The following is a 21,134-nucleotide window of genomic DNA, read 5'->3' on the forward strand; positions in this document are numbered from 1 at the left end:
CATAATAATAATATAATCAATATACTCTGCAAGAGATTCATCCATTTAGAGGTGCATTTAAAATGTAGTTTTCATTTACTCACTTGTTCAATTAGCTTTTATTTTTAATTGGTTCTTCAAAAGACAATTATTAAACATCCAGCAGCTAAGATGGAACCCCACGCCGACTTATTAGGGCCATTGTAGGAAAAACGACAGAGTCAAAGGAAAGGGTAATACCTGGAAAAAAAAAAAGTATGTTTTCTCTTGATTAAGCCCAATTCACAGCAACGTCTCTTCAAGTCCAAGTATTTGCTTTATTGCTGCATCCTATTGCAGAGTATATTGATTAAACCTACAATGGCCCTTATACGCTGATGTAGGATCCGTCTTCCTTCAAAAGCTGTTCACAAACATCATTCATCAAAGGAAACTTGTCCTGTGACGGCCGATGTGCTGTTTTCTGATCTAAAAACATCTGCACTGGATATGGAAGCTCTGCATCGGTCAAGCCCTTCAGCACACAGTGCCCAGAAGTCAACCCCGTCACAACATGAAGAAGTTAGCGCTGTAGCACTTCAAACTGTCACACACAGCATGCAGCAAACATCGGACCTTAGGGGACTGCTCTGGTGGGGGGAGGGGAGGGCGGAGCACCCCAGGGGGCGCCGTTCATCTTCTTTCCTAAACCTGTCGTCAATGAATAAGAGAGACAGCGTCCAAGACAGATCACAGTCAGACCACTCGAGATTCAGCAAAGATTATGCTACAAAAACACACTTCAAGAAACAATGCCTGTACGTCACAGATTTATACCACTTCAGTCATACTTTGGGTAAATAAGACAAATACTGCAGCTGTGTACCGTTGGTATTGTCACTAGGCTCTGTGGTCTCCCAGTTCATGGATCTCTGGACCGCCTTCTTCCAACGAGCAAAGCGGAACTCACTCTCTGTTTGAGAAAAGGACAGACAGACAGACAGGTTAGCGATGGGATACAATGGCCCCTTTTTTAAGATTTCTCAAGTCCCCAGTGTCATGAATGGAGCTTCCACTAGATGGCAGCAAATGAGTTGTCACAGTATCGACCTTAGAGAATCACATGCTCAGTACCAGCTGCTTCTCTCCGAGTCTCTTACCTTCAGTGTTGATCTGAGGCTCGTATGTCTCAGACGTGGCGTGCGGTAGATGACTGGGGCTCAGGCTCCACACGCCCACCCCCTCTGCTGCCCCCGCCGCCATGGCTGCACCCAGAGCCGTGGTCTCTGACATGGTGGGTAGCACTGCACACACACACACACACACACACACACACACACACACACACACACACACACACACACACACACACACACACACACACACACACACACACACACACACACACACACACACACACACACACTTAAAGTGACTGAAATGCAAAAACGTTATCATGTGACGGATCTTCAGGGAGGGACAATGTTTAAATGTATTTTTTACTTGGCAGGTAACACAATCTTCCCCTGAGGCCCTGCAATAATCAGCCACGATGTTGAAAGCAGCAGATTTATGCTGGTGTCCACAAGTATTGGACGTTGTAATGTCAATTCAGTTTCTCCTGGAGTTCACATGGTAATATTCATAGGTACCCAGTTATGTACACACCAGTTCATTTGATGTACTGTAGTACATCGAAGTCAACGTTTGTGTGTGTCCGTGTTTCTTTTAAATGGGGTAAAGGTCAGGAGGACAGAGAGGTCTAAAGTCCACGTTTAGTCAATGGTTACTCAGTTTGACAAAAACAGATTTCTGAACTTTAAAAGTTATTGTTTGAAGCAGGAGAGACAACTTTAGTGAAGCTGTTCATGCTGCCACAACGTTTCAGTTGAATGTGCTCCACTGATTTAGCTTTGCACATTGTGGACAGTTAAGAAAAGGATTCAAATCTGCATGCTGCCTTCTAAATGAACTATACAGTTAGTATGTGTATGTCATCACCAGCAGACTGTTCCCACTGAAGTAAACTCAAGCAATAAGTCTTCTCTGCATCACATGACTGTATTGAACCGGTCAGAGCTAACGTTGAATGAACATTTGTTATCACAAATGTAACTACTCAATTTTATATTTTCAGTATGATTTAAGGCAAATTAAAATGATTGGTGTTAAATATTTATATGAGCTCGCATCCTTCTCTTTACTGTGCCTTATCATTTTTTCATCCACACCTCGTCCTACTTGTCAAACCCTGGAACCTACATTACCCACAATGCAAGTCGACTCTCAACAGTCGGGTCAGAGATTCAGTGTGCTAGGAGCGACTAATGTAGCCTCGAGCCGCTAGCCTGCAACAGAGAGCGAGCTACAGAGGTCGGGCCTAACTCCTCTGAACTCTGATCCTTTTCTTTCAAGCGTGTAGTCTTCAACCCCAATGGAGGCAGACATTCATCAGCCTGTACACAGCTGCCTCTGGAGACACTAAAGCCTTTATACAACTTTACCCAACACCAGAGACCTTACACACAAGTCAGAGAAACATGTTACATTGTTACATTCACCTGATATTTGATCTGCGGTTTGGATTGCATCTCTGCATGAATACTACCGTCTCTAAAATAACTGACGTTAATGGTATGTGTATGTATGAGTGTGTTAGCAGAAGCCTCTTACCTACGGGGATGCAGAGGATGTCGGCCTGCAGCTGCATCAGTAACCTGTTGGAGGTCATGCCTCCATCCACCTGCAGCTGTGTCAGAGGGATGCCGCTGTCCTGGTTCATCGCATCAAGGATCTGACACAGAGAGTGACGCTCGCTTAATCACAGCCACAGCCTTTTACCCCCAACATAACTGTTGCTAAGATAAAGTTGCTGCTTCGGTATTTGTATTAAGGAATTACACGCCACACGTGTACTAGTATCACTGTGCAATAAGCCTTTGTTGTGCCGTTCTCAAAGCAAGAAGAAGAACCAGACATAAGGAAGGTGGAGGAGCAGAGAGGAGACGCTGCTCACCTCTCTGGTCTGAAAGCAGACGGCCTCGAGGGCAGCAAAAGCCAAGTGGTTCCTGTTGGTGAACTGAGTGAGCCCACAGATGATGCTGGAAAACAAACAGAGGAAATAGTTAAATACACAAACTATATAGTGTTGTTATTAAGGCAGTTTGTTGAACTCTCTGGGGAAGAAACTATACAAGAAAACTAACTCTCTGGAGTCAAACAAATAACTACGGAAGCCCTGAGAGGCCAGTGAGAAAAATAAAGTCTGATCTAAATTGCTTTGTTTATCATTCAAGAAAGGTTTTGCCAGAAGAAGTTCTTTATTTTGTATTCGGTAAATAGGCGAGTACAAATATCAAGTGTTCATTGTTGTAATACTCATTTTGGCCACAAGAGGCGTCACAACGACATGTTCTTCAGAAGACAACGCGGCAGATTAGTGCGATTAAAATACATTGCTAGCCAAAATGAAGACATGACAGTAATGTTGCATAACCTGATAACACACAATCCAAGTACCTTGCAGTGTTGTCATGATACTGGGATTTCTAATTTTGTTACAAAAAAAAGTGAGCTCATACAATTTTAGATTGTTACCGATGCTTCAATATATTTGGCACTAGTACTGTGTGTTTAGATTGCATGGAGAAATTAAACTCACCTGTAAGAAAACAGGATTTTGGTCAACAACACCACAAAAAAAAGAATGTTTTCGCCTATCAGAACATTTCTCCTCATTTCGGGGTGGAATTAGTTGATAGTTCAGACGTGTGTTTGAACAGCTGACTGGCTCACCCTCTTGCACTGGGCTCCCAGTACGGGGCGTAGAGGCCGGAGAAGGCCGGCACAAAGTAACAGCCGTAAGACGTGCCGGCTGCAGCTGCTAGCTTCTCTGAGAAAACACAGGAGCACCAGTTATTAGTTATTATGTCTTCTTTTCTATGTGATATAATCAAAAAGCAACTAGGAATTTGCTTTTGAATGTTTCATGAATTTCATGTTAGATGAGATAAGATGTGTAAGTACCGATCTCTGAGGAAGACTGCACGATGCCCAGGTTGTCCTTCAGCCACTGCACCACTGCCCCTCCGATGGCCACGGAGCCCTGGGAGAAAACAGAAAAACATGGAACCCACATCACATGAGAGCAGCAGGCCAGGGAGGTGCACAACGGAGGACATTACTGCACTGAGGAGGAGGTGTTCACACACCTCGAGTGCATAGCAGGCGGGCTCGTCTTTTCCCAGTTTGTAGGCAACTGTGGTCAGCAGGCCGTGGTCTGACATCAGAGGCTAACAGAGAGACAAGTGAACACCTTATACAGAGTGTGAGGTAGCACCACGACAGAATGTCAGTCAGAATGTTACACCCATGTGTTATTTTCCTCTCGTCTTACCTTGGTCCCTGTATTTCTGAGCAGGAAGCAGCCGGTCCCATACCTTCACACAAGGATGAAAAAACAAAAAGGTTACGACGGATTACAGACCGGTGATTTAATAACTGATGACATCCTTCAAGACCAAGAGAAGAAAAAGTGACATCAGTCATTTAGAAGTGACTCTGAATGATGGAGATATTCACAAGTCTCTGTTAGTATTATTATATACTCTGTTATATCATTATTTATAATATAATAATGCATAAAACACTAAGTGTCATGACTTAATCACATTACATATTATTCTGGTTGAGGGTGTTTACATACATACTAGACCACTGTCACGCTACCTGCTAACTTTCTCTTCGACTGCTCTTGGAGTTTCTAAAAATACCGAACGACCGCTGAACCCATCGTTTGTCCGGTGACTGTCTGTAATGTTATGTAGGCATTTATATGCATCTGACTGTCTTTCATGTTATGCATCTTGTTTCAACACCAACAGGGCGGAAGATGAAACACCAGTGTAGCAGCTAACTGCAACCAGGAGGTAAAATGAAGAACCCGCTGGAAGGCTTACGTGTTTTTGGCCTGACCTTCCTGGAAGCACATCTGACCAACCAGAGCAGCCGACTGGTCGCCAAGACACTGAGAGAAACACGGTTGCAGTTAAGAGGGCCACGTATGAATTGTCTGTGTCTCTCTCTCACTCACACACACACACACACACACACACACACACACACACACACACACACACACACACACACACACACACACACACACACACACACACACACACACACACACACACACACACACACTAACACTTACCCCAGAGATCGGAACTCCTGCAAGAGAGCTGGACTTCTGGTTGGAAGACAGAAACACACACACACACACACTGACTGCAGGATAATGCTGACTGTGCAACTGAGTTACAAAATACTGTTTGCATTGAAAACATTTGAATCAAGCAAGAAGCTGTGACAGGACATTGTAGAGAACATGTGACACAGGAAAATACCTCACAGCCATCTAGATAATAGTACTTTAACATGATGATGAAATGAATAAATGAACAACATGGCTACAGTAATCCCAATCAGACTTATGATTCAGTGCATATTATTTCCAGCTTATAGCAATAAATCCCCTTTATGTAGTAATACATAAACAAGGAACGTCACAATCTGAGCAGAGCGTTGTTATTACCCAATAGAAACCTGATGAAGTTATTATGTATAATGACACCATTAAGAAACACAGATTAGTGTCTTTGTAAAGTTATCAATTGCAACACCTTCGCATGTTGTCAGTTAAACACCAGCTCTGCAGAGACACGTTGCATCTTTATCTCTAGTTTACAGAATGACCTGTTCACTTCCCTATGAAGGCATCTCTTCTAGTATTGTTTTAAAGGTTCAGAAGATGTGGGGAAACAATCAGTAACTATATTCTGAGGTAAAAGTCAATCAAACCCATAAAGACAAAGCTGCCACGTTGCTGGCCTCTGGACGGCAGGGCAAGGTGCATGTTACTTACACACACACACACACACACACACACACACACACACACACACACACACACACACACACACACACACACACACACACACACACACACACACACACACACACACACACACACACACACACACACACACACACACACACACACGATCTTATCAGGTAATTTATCAGAGTGAGGCCACAAGAAGGAATTGTGTTGAAATGTAACTCCTGGATTCTGAAGCAACAAACAGCGACCTGTACTCGGTAAACTCACAAGCAGAAAATAATTCCATGCATGTGATAAAACATCTGTGCCTTCTTCACAAGTAAAACCTTCCACAAGCAAGCTGTGTGCACGAGTCCTGCACTAGACAGTGTGACCTACAGAGCAGACCTCTGCATGTTGCCTTCTCTGATATTAACCCAGCAATACTAAGTCTTTACATCATTCTTCAGGGATTATGATTTTAAAAAGAAACTCCTCATAATGAGAATATCTGTCATTTGAAAACAGCAGAGATTCAAATGTGAATTCCAAAGGGCAATAATATCCTTTACTACTTCACTGTGAAGACTATCAGCACAGTCGCTGTAACTTATCAACTTCTACGGTCATTGCAGCGATTAAAACATGCCATGAAACCATTCACCAGAGTATTTTAGGACTACCGTCAGTCAGCTGTTTCACAAGACATGCTGGGCCGGTCTCATCCGGTCCATCTCAGAACACAAACAGTATCACAGGAACAGTTTGAGAACTTTAAAGTGAGCTCACCATGCAGCCGTATATTTCAGAGGAGCTTCTGACTTGGGGGAGGATTTCCATCGGGATGTCAAAGTACCTGGGTCGTATAATGTACCGAACACAACAGACGGGGAAAGGAGAGCTTGTTCAAACGGTCTGTATTTGGACAGTTATGGGAATTGACTCAGTTTTAAGGGGGTGGACTGAGATAAAGCTAAAAGTCTTTAAAGTCACATTGTGGCAAACAGAAAGAGTTCAGTAGAACTCAGAGTGTATATGCTTGAGGGTGCTATGCTACAGGCACTTGTTCACATGCTCACTCGCATGTGTTAGTGTACCTGCAGAGCTCAGGATCCCAGTCCAAGCTGTGAATGTTGAAGAGCATGGTGCGACTGGCGTTGGAGACGTCTGTGCAGTGGACCCCCCCATTCTTGCCCCCCGTCAGGCACTGAGGAAGAAAACAACACTGGACTGAGTGTGCATCAAATGTTAAAAAATAAAAAGGGGTGTAGATTCAGAGAACGTGGAAACATATTCATTCATTCATTCTCTATATCTTGATTTAAATGTCATGTGAGGAAAAACACAAAAACATTATACCGACTGTAAATAGACTCCATCAAGTGCAGCTAAGCAACTACAAGAGGAACATCGGTTTTTACTTTTTGTAAGGCTGCACAATGAATCAAAAAATGTATCGAAATTGCAATATGGTTTACTGCAATTTTCAAATTGCAGGAGGCATGTGTGAAAAAATTACATCTGAAATGAATTATTGTGGTGCTGCGGAGATGTCCCTGCCATCGCATCACATTCTACTTTGTTTGGTACAGATCGCCAGATAAATCGCACCCAGAATCCCTTGCATGTGTATTTTAATGAGAATGATCATTTTTAAAACCATTATTCTAATTTTCACATTTGCAAGGTCAGTCATAAAAATATCAATTAGATGTATTCTCAAAATGGAAACTTTCAGTCCCAGCTCCATCTGACCCAGGGCCGGTCTCTTACCCAGATGATCCAGGAGTCCACCGTGCCGAACATGGCTCGCTCACTCAGCACCGCCTGTCGCACCTCATCCACGTTGTCCAGCAGCCAACGTAGCTTCACTGCACTGAAGTAGGTGCTGATGGGAAGGCCCGTCTTGTGCTGGAGAGAGGGGAGGGGGGGTGGGGGGGTGGTAGAGATACTGATGAGAGCATTTGTTTGGGCTAAAAGAAGCATTGTCCTTATGGGTTGACCTAAGAAAAACCTCAAACTGAAGCTACGCAAATATCAGCCAATCAAAGAGAAGACCACCCCCAGTGCCGAGTTCTCTTCTAAGGTTAAGCACCACTAGTGTATACAACACCTTTAGTTTCTCTCTTTACTTCTTTCTTTACTTTCTCTCTCACCTTGAGGTGGTTCTTGTTTTGACCCGGCGCTTTGTTGATGAGACTCTCCACAGTGGACTGTGTGCGCAGGTCCAGCCAAACTACAGACGAAGCAGAGGAGTGCGGATTAAACTCGCGCTTAGTCCATTCACAAACAAAAAAATGTCTCTTTCAGCATTGCCTCTAGAGCAGTGTTTCCCACCTGTCTGGGCCTATTACATCACAAAACATGCATGCCACCTCTTGTCAGAAGTTGCGTGTCTAACAAAGTGATATTTATCTTCTCAAAATGTTTCAATCTCATCATTTTTAAAGATGTACAGAAGGGACATTTCATGAAAGTGCAAATCGTATCATAACTTTTGCTTTATCAGGATGATGATGTATCACCTGATCTGAATGACTGTGTATGAATACTACAAATAAGAGCCATGAGGATAGTCAGCGATGCTGGATATCACAAACACACCAACACGCTGTTCTTAAAGAAAAAAATGATTTACTTCCTGGCGAATTATAATCCAAGGAGAAAATTAGTTTAAAAAAATGCATTGTGTTCATACTACTATGAAGAGCATGTGTATATATATCTGTTTCCATATTATTTGAAACATGTTTGAATCCATCTAATCTAATATGAAGTTATCTGAGAAGAATCTTTACTTGAATATCAATTCTAAATCTGTACTACTATAGTAATCACTTCTGTTCTTTGAGACCTGCATGAAAATACCCCATCATTAGAGTAATCTATTACCATTACGGGTAGAAACTACAGCCTGCAGCCGTGAAGCTTCAAGAAACCAGTAACACCAGTTCAGCAGAGAGAAAAGGGCTCAATAGCCAGTGGGTTGTGAACAGCATCCATAAAGCCCCCCAAAGGTGCACGAACTCGACTGTGGCTAAGTGGAGAGCGGGGCCGTCCTTCAATCAGAGGATCGGTGGTTCCGGCTCCGCTAGTCGCATGTCGATGTGTCCATGAGCAAGACACTTAAGCCCAGAAAATGACTGTAATGTAATCTCAAAATAGACGTGTGACATTTGAGCCTGACAGCAACAATACATGTGCACCTAAACTATTAGAGACACACATTTCATTGGGACCGTCTCAGTTTCCGACAAACCAAGAATCAGAATGAGTCCAAAGATTTCATCATCACTCACAATTTAACACATGGTGGCTTTAGGCTAGATAACTGGTCTTGCCTCTTGAGGAATTGCTGAGCACAGTGACAGTAACAACCCACCCCCGACACATCGCTCCCAAGAGGCATGTGCTCAGCTCCTACTCTGAATAATTGCCACGTGGGACGGTGGGTGGGGCAGGGAGAGACGTGATGTGGGACACTACGATCTGGTGCAACCTAGTCATGTGCCGTCACCGTGCTGGTTCCCAGATGACATATTCTTCTTATTTGCTCAATGAAAGATGTTACAGCTGAGAAGTACGGACTGTTCAGTCCGACACTTCGCAAGTAGTAACCAGAGAAGCTGCAGCAAAGGGAATCTTTACAAAAATAGGCTGGTTGAATCGAGGGATGGTGTCTAAATTGGGTCTTTGTCTGCCTATACCTGCAGCTGGAGGGGAGCTCCGCCCATTCTCTAAATTCATACATGTTATTCCTACAGTCTTACGCCGGGTTCACACTGGAGTCGGGAAGGAGGGAGAAGTCAAAAGTCAGTTATCATAGATCAGAGACCATTTATGTATTTCATATATAATTTACATTTTTTATAGCAGATTATCAGTGTGTATTCTAGCCAGATTAGCTGAGAAAACAGACCAGATGCCAAACCTATCTCTGAAGATAGGGAGCTGGCCGCGGTGCGTCATGTGTTAACAGCCCAATCGGTTTACATGGGAGCTGAAAAAGACACAGTCAGCACTACACGGAAATCACAGCATGTTGTTCATGTGTGAACCTGGCACAAGACAGTCCACAAATATCAGTGAACATGAACAACTCTCTCCCAGATTTAAAAACTAGAGTGCTAAAACTCAAACGTGTGATGTCATCAAGTACAGAGTGAGGAGCTGCTCCATAGACAATGAATAGTGGAAGATGCTCCAGATGACACAGAGCACACAGGGGAATGATCGGAGTAGATGGTACATTTTCTGTTTCACAACACTACTGGAGAATGAAGCTCTTTTGGGTACAAAGAAGAAAACTCATGCATTGTCTCTGGAGCAGCTCCTCACTCTGTACTTGATGACATCACAAGATGGAGACTTCCTTTCTCTGGTTTCTGTCTTTGAGAGAGAGAAGCTCATGTTCATCATGCCATCTTCATCTAGGTGGTGTTCCCTTTAAATTCCTTTACTTTAAAGTTTTGACATGTGATTTTTTACAGAGTGTGTATAAATGGTCCAACTTGTAAACATTGAATCATACTGAATTAATACGTGAAGCAGAATCTGTTCACTCGGATGTAGAATGCACCCACCAATGGCGTTGTAGAGTGGCTCTCCGGTCTCTTTGTCCCAAACCAGGGTGGTCTCTCTCTGATTGGTCACCCCCACCGCTGAGAAACCAGCAACAACAAACTGTCAGCTTTGGTTAGCAGTCGTGTGGCTTACATATCTCCAGCCACAGTCAGGCATTGTCCACACCTTTTATGTTGGAGATGTCGACGTTGAGCTGGCAGAGTTTCTCACAAGTCCTCTCCAAGCACTCATACACCGACTGCATTATCTCTTTGGGGTCCTCCTCCACCCAGCTGAGTGAAACACAAATACAGACATGTCTGTTCTGTACTTTAAACAAAGATGGAAACCAAACCATCAACAGTTGTGTGAGGCTGTTGCTACCTGCTACCTATCACAAGGCAGTACTGTGTTCCTCAGTGAGCTGCCTCCTTGGTGGAGAGCTGAGAGCATTACAAGTATCTGATTGATGCATTTCCCATGTTCACACTGATATCGGGTAATAAAAATAACACTGAAGATATTAGACAGTGAGGGCGTGATTAGGCTTATATAAATGTATTCTCTTAACTGAAAGTCCGGCCCGCACATTTGTTCTGACCCGTACACAAATGGAGTTGATGACCCCTCATTTAGAGGAAACTGTTACGGTGGTTTTCTGAGAATTAGTTTAAGTAAACAGCTGCTCCTCTGGCTGATGTGACCTTTAAACATGACTTAAACGGATCACTGGAGCTTCAGCACATGTGTGCATTGAGGCAGGAATATCCAGGATCTACATGTAGCCATTGTTTCTGTTACAAAACATAGAGCCAAGAGTAGAATTTGCTAAATTGTACGGATACTAACTTAAATACGCTGTCTATCATTTACACATCCCATAATGTTTCTGACCTGGCCTAAAGCAGGCTGCACCAAATATATGGCCTCTGGTACTTTGTACAAAGCGTTCATCAACCAGATTCGAAATGACGTTAACATCTGAATGTGTATCAATCTACAAAACCATAAGAGCTGGACCTTAGACTCAGTGTGTTCCACACATCAAATAAAGTAAGAGATTAATCTAAAAAGCACTTCCTTTGTAACCTCGGTAACCCTGTAAACATTGATGGAAGAAGAAGACATGGTGGTTACTATCTGGGACGCAGCATGGATTTACAACTAGACCTTTTGATTGTTCTTTGTACGTTAACTCTGCTAGTTTTCTGCCATTCTGAAAGATGTCCTGTATAATGCATGTTCACCAAATAAATAAAACACTGACTCTGCACTATTTACTCTCTGTACAGTCAGCAGCAGAATATGGTTTGGTTGGTTGAAAGAGCTTCTGGCAGCCCGACATTTAAGAGTGTTCTGTTATTGTGAAGTAAAGCTGCAACGCTTCGTCGACTAGTCAATTTAGTTGGCAACTGTTTAGATCATCAAATAATCATTTTAGTCATTTAAGCAAAAATGTCAAACATTTGCTGTTTCTCGCTTCCCAAATGTGAGGATTTGATGCTTTTTTTGGTCGTATATAATAAACTAAATGTCTGTGGGGTTGGACTGTGGGTCACACAGAACCAGACAGTTGACAGTGTCCCCTTGGTGCGTGGTGAAATCATAACCGTTAATTGCAAAAGAATTGAGATCAAAGCACTCACCCTTCTTTGGGGAAACTCTGCTTGATCTCCACTTGGTGGTGACTCACCAGCTCAGCTGTTTTTGCATTGAACACCTGTGGAGAGGTTGAATTTATGAGGGACCAGGAATACTAAATGAGACAAGGCAAGACGGCACAGGGCTGGAAATAGTGTCGGGAAGTTATATTTGTGATTTACATACAAGACAGAAAGGAGAGCACATGATGATTATTATTAGCTGAATTATTGCAGGCACCTCACGCGCCTGGCGTGAACATCCCTCCACTAGAGAATGGCTCCCTGTTACAGAGGGTGATGGAACAGGAGGCGGCCTATTAGTTGGACCTACAGTCAGACAGAAGTCAGCACTTCTTCTAAGAAGGTAAACTTCTGTGTACACATCTGCAACTCAGCTGCCGACAGTACTCACATTGCTAGCTTATGAGAATTCAACACAGCAACGTAACACACGGAAAAACCGTGACGCACTGACACACACACACACACACACACACACAACTCTTTACACTTCACGATCCTCTCACAGCTGCAAGACTTGACACAGATACAAACGGGCTACAAGCTGAACCCGTTGACACTGAAAGGGAAGCGGTAACATTCTGTTGAAGTCATGCAGTTGGACATCAAACAACACGACGAACAGACAGGCTGCATGACTGGTCTCTGATCTCACTCTTTTTTTATATTTTATTGCAATGTTTCCTTCATCTTCTTCCAGATAATTGTATATTTCAAAGTGCATTGCACATGTCTGTACATTCTATGCAAGTTAAATGAATACATAGCAGAAAATAACCAACACACAACAACTAGACAAAACGTAACACAAAGAAAAAACATTTGGAGTCCAAAATTGCATCACAAATAAGTCAAAATCTGACATCCACTGAATACTTATGCCAACAAGTTCCCCATTTAAGCCATGATTTTCATGTCGACGTGACCCTATGAAGTTGACCAGGAACACAAGTCAAGTGTCCTCGTAGCCAGAGTGTTATCAAAACATTTCCACGGGATCATTGCAGGCTTTGTGTGGCTTGTTGTTTGTGGAGCGACCGTGCTAGTCAACAAAAACAAATACATTTTGTAAAATTCAACCTAAGTGTAACATCACTTTGTAGATGTACTGACACAGAGACCTCATTCTGAACAGTTTCACTAACAAACCATCAGATTATGTCCAAAGCTCAGCAAAAGACTGAAACTATCATGCTATCTCTGTATAGTGTCAGGGTGGATCCAGTCTACTGCAGAAACAGCTCGGAGCGTGCAGGAGTCAAGGCTCAGTTATATTGAGGATATAGTTCAACATTGTTGAAGAGCTTAATCACTACCAACTACGACTAGAGAAGACGTTGCTTGTCATCGTATGGGTCCCGTGAAGAACCTCACAAACAACCTCCTGGGTTTAGGATTAACCTTTGGTTTAAATGACATCGTCTGTGCAGTCAGTGTCACCGGGTCAGCTTTCAGCCAGTGACCTCACAAAGGGTTCAAAGAGCTGGTAACTAATTAAGAAAACTTCCAGAATGCTGTTATGGAAGATGTTCGCTGTGGACATCCGTAACTTTTCACCACATAAGTTTGAGATATACTCCCCGCATAATGAAAAGGTTGAGTTACAGATGTCAAATATGAATTTGTGTAGATGCTTAATATGTCGTTTCTTCTTCGTTGCTCATTAATGTTAAGTCTTTACCAGGATCTGAGATCATAATTGTAGTAAAAGCAGCTAGTGTTTTGAATTTAGTATCAGACACCAGCCAAAGTCACATTTCACCCTAATGTGCACCGGATGCACTCAGGCATCAAACACCGCGTCTGCTTCTACCTCTGCGGCGCTCCAATCCGCTGTATGCTGTGCCAAGTCTCAATCTTCCGGCTGACCTACTTGTTGAAGCCCAACTCTATTCACAACGGATCACTTAACAGGACTCATCTTGCTAAACAGTGGAAACAAAGCAACAAGTGGAGAAATGTTTTCACGCGATGTCTGCGGTATTCACACAGGCAGAACTAGCAATGGGATGATTTTAAGGAGGTGAGTGTCTTTGGTGGTTAACAGTATGAACGCAACGCAACAGGAGAATTTCACAAAGTAGGATGAGTCAGTTAGTTTCCTTTAAAAGGGTTCATGAACTTCAATGCTGAAAACTCCCAATGCAAAGAGCTGACTCGCTGAATTAGTCTTTACACACAGACATGAAATCACATGCTCATTCCTCAGAACACACTCACCTGATAGTAGCACATCCTTATTACTGTGAATATGAATCTATTCAACACATTGGTTGGTTTGTACACATCATTGAGGTGACCGACACTTCAACATAGTCTACAAGTCTACAGGCGGTTTGTCTTGTATGGATGTAGAATGTATACTGCAGAGTGCAGCTGTACGCATTTAAACAGGCTTTCAGTGTTTGTTTGTTTGTTTAATCTTTGAGAAAGTGACTTTTGCAGACAAAGTTTTACTGGGAATACGTTGCTTCTTGACAGCATCATTTCATAATGGACATTTTGTTTCATAAACGGTTGACATGCACGGTATGTATAATGTTGTGATGCTTTTAATAAACCTGATACATGATGCATTACATGGTTCGATAGTTATTATGTAATTGCATGCCATTATGATATTTTGAAACCCAAAATTAGGAAGATAGCCTTTTGTGCTAACAGTTTAGCACATTGAAACCAAGTAAGTCAAAGCCATATATCATAATACTGTATATTGTCATACCACTGCTCTCGTGCAGGTTAGCGTTCGCCTAGCCGCGCGTAGCTGCTTGCTAGCCAATTAAAGTCGCGTTAGTTAACCAAACTTATCATTTCCACTTGCAATAAGTGTCTTTGAGTCGAAGCCTTCGCTATTTGCTATCAGCTAACGTTGCGTGTCAAATAACACAGCAAATGCCGAAAGAAAGTGAAACACAGGAGTTGCATTAATAAAGACCACTCGGTGTGTTAATTAACACGAACCATATGACGTCACTCACCAGAAACCTCGTCGAGCTCGTGCCCTGGTCAATTGCAGCAACCAGCGGATCCATCGTTCTACTTTTTTTTTTTCTCGTGACCGTAAAAAACACTAAAAACCAGAGGTTAAACACTACCAGCGGGTGGATTCGACACTTGCCAGGTTTCCACGACACGAGTGGTTTTAATCAAACACCGGCCAAGACTCCTGTCGCGGGGGTATAGACGGAGCGGGCAGGGTCATGAGTGAGGACGAGCCGGTGTTCTGTTGATTGGCTGCTCGGTAGAAGGCGTCGGCCACGCTCTGTCCAATCGGGTTTGGGGGCACGGTCTCTCGATGAAGACCCCACGCTACTCCACGACCGCGTGAAGGTCCGCCTTTTGTTATTGTTTTGATCGAGAGACACCTGAGAGAAACCTGCTGATTGTTCAGTGATTATCCCACAAAAGCCTTGTAGATTGATCATGTATTTTTTTAGGTAAAAAAATACAATAGATTATTAAGGACAACAACACAGCAGTCATTTCGTGGTTAAGATAAGAAGTTACCTCTCTTTTCCAATTCCACCAAACGGTTAAAGGCAACGTTTTAAAGTTTTAACTTCCATGACACCAGAGAACAGATTAAGTAGGAACTTTTGGGATGCTTTTCAAAGTTGGATAACATATAATAATGATCAAAGTATTCAGAGCCTAACATTTGAAAATAAACAGTTTTTGTCTCCAATAAAACAAGACAAGAAAACAGAGTTTGGGAATATCAATTTAATTATTTTGGCAAAACATTTCATATATGTTGTTTCTTTAAAACTATTCCTATATTTGCTGCGTATCTAAACGAGATAACATTATTATACAAAAGAGTGTTAAAAAAGTCCTCTATTTATATGAATCTACGTACCTGATTGACCTACCTGTTTTTTATTTTTTATATTTCGTAATGATCTATTTTGTCTGTTATTTATATCACTCGCTCGCAGTGGCGGCTGGTGGAACATGTTCTCTGTAGGGCTGAGCCACATCCAATCAAATTCAGCAAACATCCCAGTATGATTTAATGCAAAAAAAAATGAAGGTATCAAACACGCATTACTACTTTACAGTTAAATATTTAACCTTTATTCCAACATGAAAAAAAGCACTAAATAACACTTTGACAAACACGTCAGGACATCTTACTTTTGTCTCCCTCACAGGGAATTCAGTATAATATAATAATATATATATATCATATAATAATATTCAGTATAATGTAAAACACACACATATAACTATAATTTTGTGATTCTGTTTAGGCCAGCAGAGAAGGCCTAGACAATTCTTTTTTTGTATTACAAGTTTTCTGAAATGTTATGTTTAAATGTGTGAATGAGGCATTATCTAATTGTAACTTTTGGTGAATTTAGTAGAAATCTAAAGACACAAATAGACAAAGTAGTAAAATAAACACCTACATATGTATTATGTAAGCTTTCTGTCCACTAGTCTGAAAGAAAAGATGTTATGGAAGCAAAGTAGCCCAAAATCTGTCTCCCCTTAATGAATGAGACAAACCTTGAACTTGTTTAAAGGGTTAAAGGGTATTCACTCATTTGGATGTGCTCTTTGTTTATGAGAATAGGAGAAAAAATATGTGAGCACTTATTCTTTCTTCATTAAGTGCATTAGGTGAATCCAGGGAATAACCGTGCCCCTTCCTGTTTTCATGTATCAAAACTACACCAATCATATAGAAAGAGATACAAATAAAAAGAGTTAGAGGATGGTTGAACAATGTTTTGTGTAACACGGAACTGCTTTATTATGTATAAAATTGTATTTTACGTGTATTGGTACCACAGTGTGTGTGTGTGTGTGTGTGTGTGTGTGTGTGTGTGTGTGTGTGTGTGCGCGCACAGGTCAGGGCTAAGGCCCTGGAGAGCTGGACAATATCGCACACCACCGCTTTACGATCGACTACGTTTCCAGTGCAGGACATTGTTCAGATGTTAATGTTCTGCAACACAGAAGAGGCAGCTGATCATTTCGGAGGCCGCTCTGTTCAGCCTTCACGGTCCTCCGGCCGACGTAGACCGTGAAGGCTGGGTCCTCCGATGGACGCAGCTGCTGGATTGGGACACATGCTTTAGTCGGTCTCCCGTACTTCCACGAGGCAGAAGTGCTGAGGTTAGAAAAGCTGTGCTGATACTCTGTTGCTCCCTGCTGGACGCTGTGACACGTTGCTCTGAGACCCACATGGCCAAGAGGCTTGTGCTGGTTTTCAGGAGAACACAGCAGCTGTCTGAATGGATGCACAAAGGGACACTCCACCAATTTTACATGTCAAAGTAAATATACTAGTCACGTACTATTTGGCCTGTAACGTTTTATAATGTCTTGTGGCTCTGGGGAAGCTCTGTTCAGTCTGAAAAAGTAACTCGATGATCTCATCAGGGTTAATTAGAACATTTTTTACCCAATGATGTCGTCAAAATTATCTCAGATTGAAAATGCCATCATACCTGCCACTTGTCTGGAATTTCAGATGGGTAACGGGCCTCCCTCCCATACATAGGAAAACATGGAAAGTATTTTGTTGTTGTTGTTTTGTGCGTAGGCCAAATACAGTTGACTGTGTACATTTGTCCCAGTCATGTGGAGAAGATCATTTTTTTAGTATCATGGTTCTTATTCCATTGTTGATGTGACCAAAAATACAGTATTATCACATCTCAGAATTCAACTTACTTTGTTGACAAATTCTTTGTCACGGTCGGTCAGGATACGTTTGGGGCGCCATACTTTAAAAAAAAACATTATGCACAATGTAACTTCTTCAGCTCTCTTAGTTCTTAAATGGTAGACTTCAAGCCACTTTGGGAAGTAGTCCACCATGACACAGATGACTATGGAACCATTGTTGGTGCATTTCAGCTTGCCAACAAGATCCATCCAGACTATTCCGAAGGGTTCAGTCACCGAATGCAAACCAAAGCTTAAGACCAACAAGACTTCCATTCAACATGTTACATTGAATGTCTTCATGCACCTCTATGGGTTTATACTGAATTTTCTCCTTTATGGAGGTCCTCTTTTTTTGGCAGGCATCACACTGGGCAATCTAACAAAGTGAAACAATTGAGAACACTGTGATATTGAATATATATTAATTAGAGTAACTGTGAACTCTGAGTTTATTCCTCGTGTTATGGCTTGCCTGTACTTACTCTGTCTCTCTGTGCCTCCAGGTTCATCCTCTCTGGTTCCCCAACCTGCCACGCTCTCACTCCGCTCTGCCTGCCCTGCCTTGCTCGGCTCAGTCATCCACCATCGCCCTCTTACCCTCCGTCTCTGCTGCTCCATCTCAACATCTTGCTATTCTCACCAAGTTATCCCTGAAATAACCCTTTCACTCATTTTACTCCTCTTGTCTGTGTTTGGGTCCAAACCTACAAACCGCCACAGCAGTTGTGTTTCTCTTCCATCAAATTAATAACTGTTGATAATTCCCTAGGAGGAATTCGCTTTCTTCATTTAAAAAATCCATACATGTACATATTGAATAACTCGTGAAAGGAACTCCTCCAAGCACACAGAAAAGCAAACAAGGACATAAAATAAAGACTCAACACTGAAAAACATACATACATTTCTCCAAAGGATTCCGTACCAGTAAGTCTTCCTCAGCAATGCCTAAGTCATCAATGAGTGGTTGGGCAGCTGCTGTCAGAAGCATCTGAATGTTTGAACGGACTCTAACAGCTCGGTAGCACTAACTACGACTTCATCGAGCCGTTTCAGCGTCGTAGCCTGTGTCATCAGCCAGAGGACATGCATGCACACATGGTAGTGTTTTGTGGCAGTGTGTCTACAGCAATAGTAGAATCACTATGACACTATATTACCTTAATCATATACAGTTGGAAACATTGCTCACTGTTTTTTGCAGAGGTCCTTTGCGTTCTTCATCACATGTCTGAGGCACCTATGTAGGAATGGAAGCGCAAATGCATGCTCCTTTCCTCGTCCTGTCCGAATGTTGTACCCGAGGTACTTCATAGAGACTAAGGCCACGTAAGGTTCTGAGCCACCGACTGCATTAAAACTACAGAGCCATCACGAATATACATCACTGGTCTTCTGCGAATGTTTGGCCCATGTAGTTTGACACAGTCTGTGATGAAGGAGCCAAGAAAGTATGATACTGATGCTGTAACGGAAGTGGCAACAGGAACAGGAGAGCCCCTTTGACTGCTCACTACAAGCTCGTAGATACAGAAAGGTGTGCTCTCCCCTTGAGTTTTGTGTTTAACACATTTCAGTTTTATTCCGCTCATTGAGCCATAATTGATTTCTTAACTATTACTGAGCTAAGAGTAATTTGAAATCCATCATGACTTTACTTTTTACTGTTAAGTGTTAACTTGAAGAAGCCTGTCATAGATCGTAAGACTACGTAAGCAGCTTCATCCAAGGATTTGGTAATGTTAAGTTGTCGACCATATATGGACCTGGGGGTCAAAGATGCTCGAAGCAGTAAGGTATAAATAGGAGGATACCACAGAGACACGGGGGGGTCTGTCTTTTGGTAGGCTTTTTGTTCAAAACCTATTATAACTTTTGTCTTTTCTTTTACTTAATCTTTACATTATCCAGTTTTTGTAACCTTTAATCATCTTTTTATTTTTGTAAAAACCCAATAAAACTGTTTTTCTATTTTGTACATTCCGATCAAAGTCAAGTCTTGCTCATCTCTGAGGGGGGCCTAGTCTCCTACAGGTAAGAGAGCTCTTCCCCTGACAGGCGACACGCTGACACTAGTAAATGATGATGATGAGTGAAATGATGTCTGTTTGATTCTGGGGTGAACTGTTCCATAAAGCAGCATTATTATTAATCAAAATAATAGGAAACAAACTGGATGCAGACTCACTTAAAGCAGTTCCAGCCAAATACAGGATGATTATTAAAATGTTTTTTGCTGTATGAAAACTGAGACTTGAAACGATGGTGTTGAAATCACAAGTGTAGCAGCACAGATTATTCTGGAGACTTCCCCAGCGTAGACCCTGTTGATGTGACTTTGTCTGTCTGGAGGTATCTTGGTCACAGTGAGGCTGTGGTGAACTGCTAAAAGAACTGAAATAACATGAAGTTGTGCTGATCTACAGCTCAGGGGACTCCTTGTCTGACTGACTGGGCACCAACGTGTCTTCCCAGCGCTGTCCAGGGAGCTGATTCTGGGTCTGCCAATGACGCGAGCTCTGTCCTGTCAGTTCAGCTGGAGAGTTGTAGAATTCTTCATTTGAGAGTCTTATCCATTATTTCAGGTCAGGGTGATACTGACTTTAACACACTCTCACGGATTTTTATCTTACTGGTTTGAGTACAAGGAATAGGACAAGTGTGTACTCCTTACAACACCAACAGGAGAATCCTGTGGATGATGCTGGAAATCCATCTACCCTGACTTAACGAAGAAGCAAGTCTGATGTCACAATTATGGAAAAACACCCTGCAAATGGTAAACCATCAACTAAAAGGCACGTTTATTTGCCTCTATTCAATTAAATACTACATACTATCGCATAGTAAAACCTTAAAACCTGTTCTACATGTAAATTGATGTTAAAAATATTTCTCCGTGTTATTAGGCAGCTGGTTACGGTCAACAATCTCTGAAAGTTATCTTCTCAAACCCAAAAGTTATTTGTGAAAACGTTTAAAATGACAAGTTATTGCTGAGAGTTTATATGTGTGTACATCAGTTAACGCTTGGGAGTCGTGCACCTGCAAAGCCTGGACGTGGGGATTAGGAAATCTCAACTGGGAAGATTCTGACCTCCGAATTGTCTGAAATGCTGCATGACAACCACGGACGTGATAGCAAAGAAACAGCAGTCCATACCACATAGAGACACAGAGTGACACTTTTCTACATATGGTTTGTACCTTGTGACGCCCGGGGCTTTAATAGGGCCCTGTTGGCGTTGCAGCTGGTGTGATCCAATCTCCAGATAGTCTCTGGTGTGTTTTCAACTGACCACATTTGATGCAATGCAACCAAATCAGCTAACAGTATATCGAGTTTATTTCCTCCCAAACCAACAGTGGAGGTTTTATTGTAT

The 21,134-nt window shown here is 42.2% G+C and overlaps 1 protein-coding gene across 1 annotated transcript; it reads right to left on the reverse strand.

Annotated features, from left to right (window-relative positions):
• Nucleotides 1-60: 60 nt before the first annotated feature.
• Nucleotides 61-15,153, reverse strand: LOC142938601 (glycerol kinase-like). Its single transcript, XM_076081888.1, has 19 exons — nt 15,048-15,153; nt 12,049-12,122; nt 10,589-10,695; nt 10,423-10,500; nt 7,996-8,075; nt 7,613-7,750; nt 6,937-7,046; nt 6,629-6,695; nt 5,171-5,206; nt 4,917-4,984; nt 4,355-4,397; nt 4,170-4,250; nt 3,985-4,063; nt 3,754-3,850; nt 2,975-3,059; nt 2,632-2,752; nt 1,119-1,262; nt 845-931; nt 61-669 (listed from the first exon to the last, which is right to left on the reverse strand). Exons 1-19 carry the CDS (start codon nt 15,099-15,101, stop codon nt 596-598), a joined length of 1,623 nt encoding a protein of 540 aa, XP_075938003.1. The 5' UTR covers nt 15,102-15,153; the 3' UTR covers nt 61-595.
• Nucleotides 15,154-21,134: the final 5,981 nt, after the last annotated feature.

This window comes from Anarhichas minor, unplaced genomic scaffold (assembly GCF_050575085.1).
Source record: "Anarhichas minor isolate MPS153535 unplaced genomic scaffold, ASM5057508v1 ptg000087l, whole genome shotgun sequence".
NCBI classification, from domain to species: Eukaryota; Metazoa; Chordata; class Actinopteri; order Perciformes; family Anarhichadidae; genus Anarhichas; species Anarhichas minor.

Coding starts and splice junctions, on each gene's coding strand:
- LOC142938601 (XM_076081888.1), bottom strand. CDS start 15,101: ATGGATCCGCTGGTTGCTGCAATTGACCAGGGCACGAGCTCGACGAGG. Junction 10,696..12,048: donor CAGAGTTTCCCCAAAGAAGG/GTGAGTGCTTTG, acceptor TGTTTCACTCAG/CTGGGTGGAGGAGGACCCCA. Junction 3,851..3,984: donor GCAGTCTTCCTCAGAGATCG/GTACTTACACAT, acceptor GTGTTTTCTCAG/AGAAGCTAGCAGCTGCAGCC.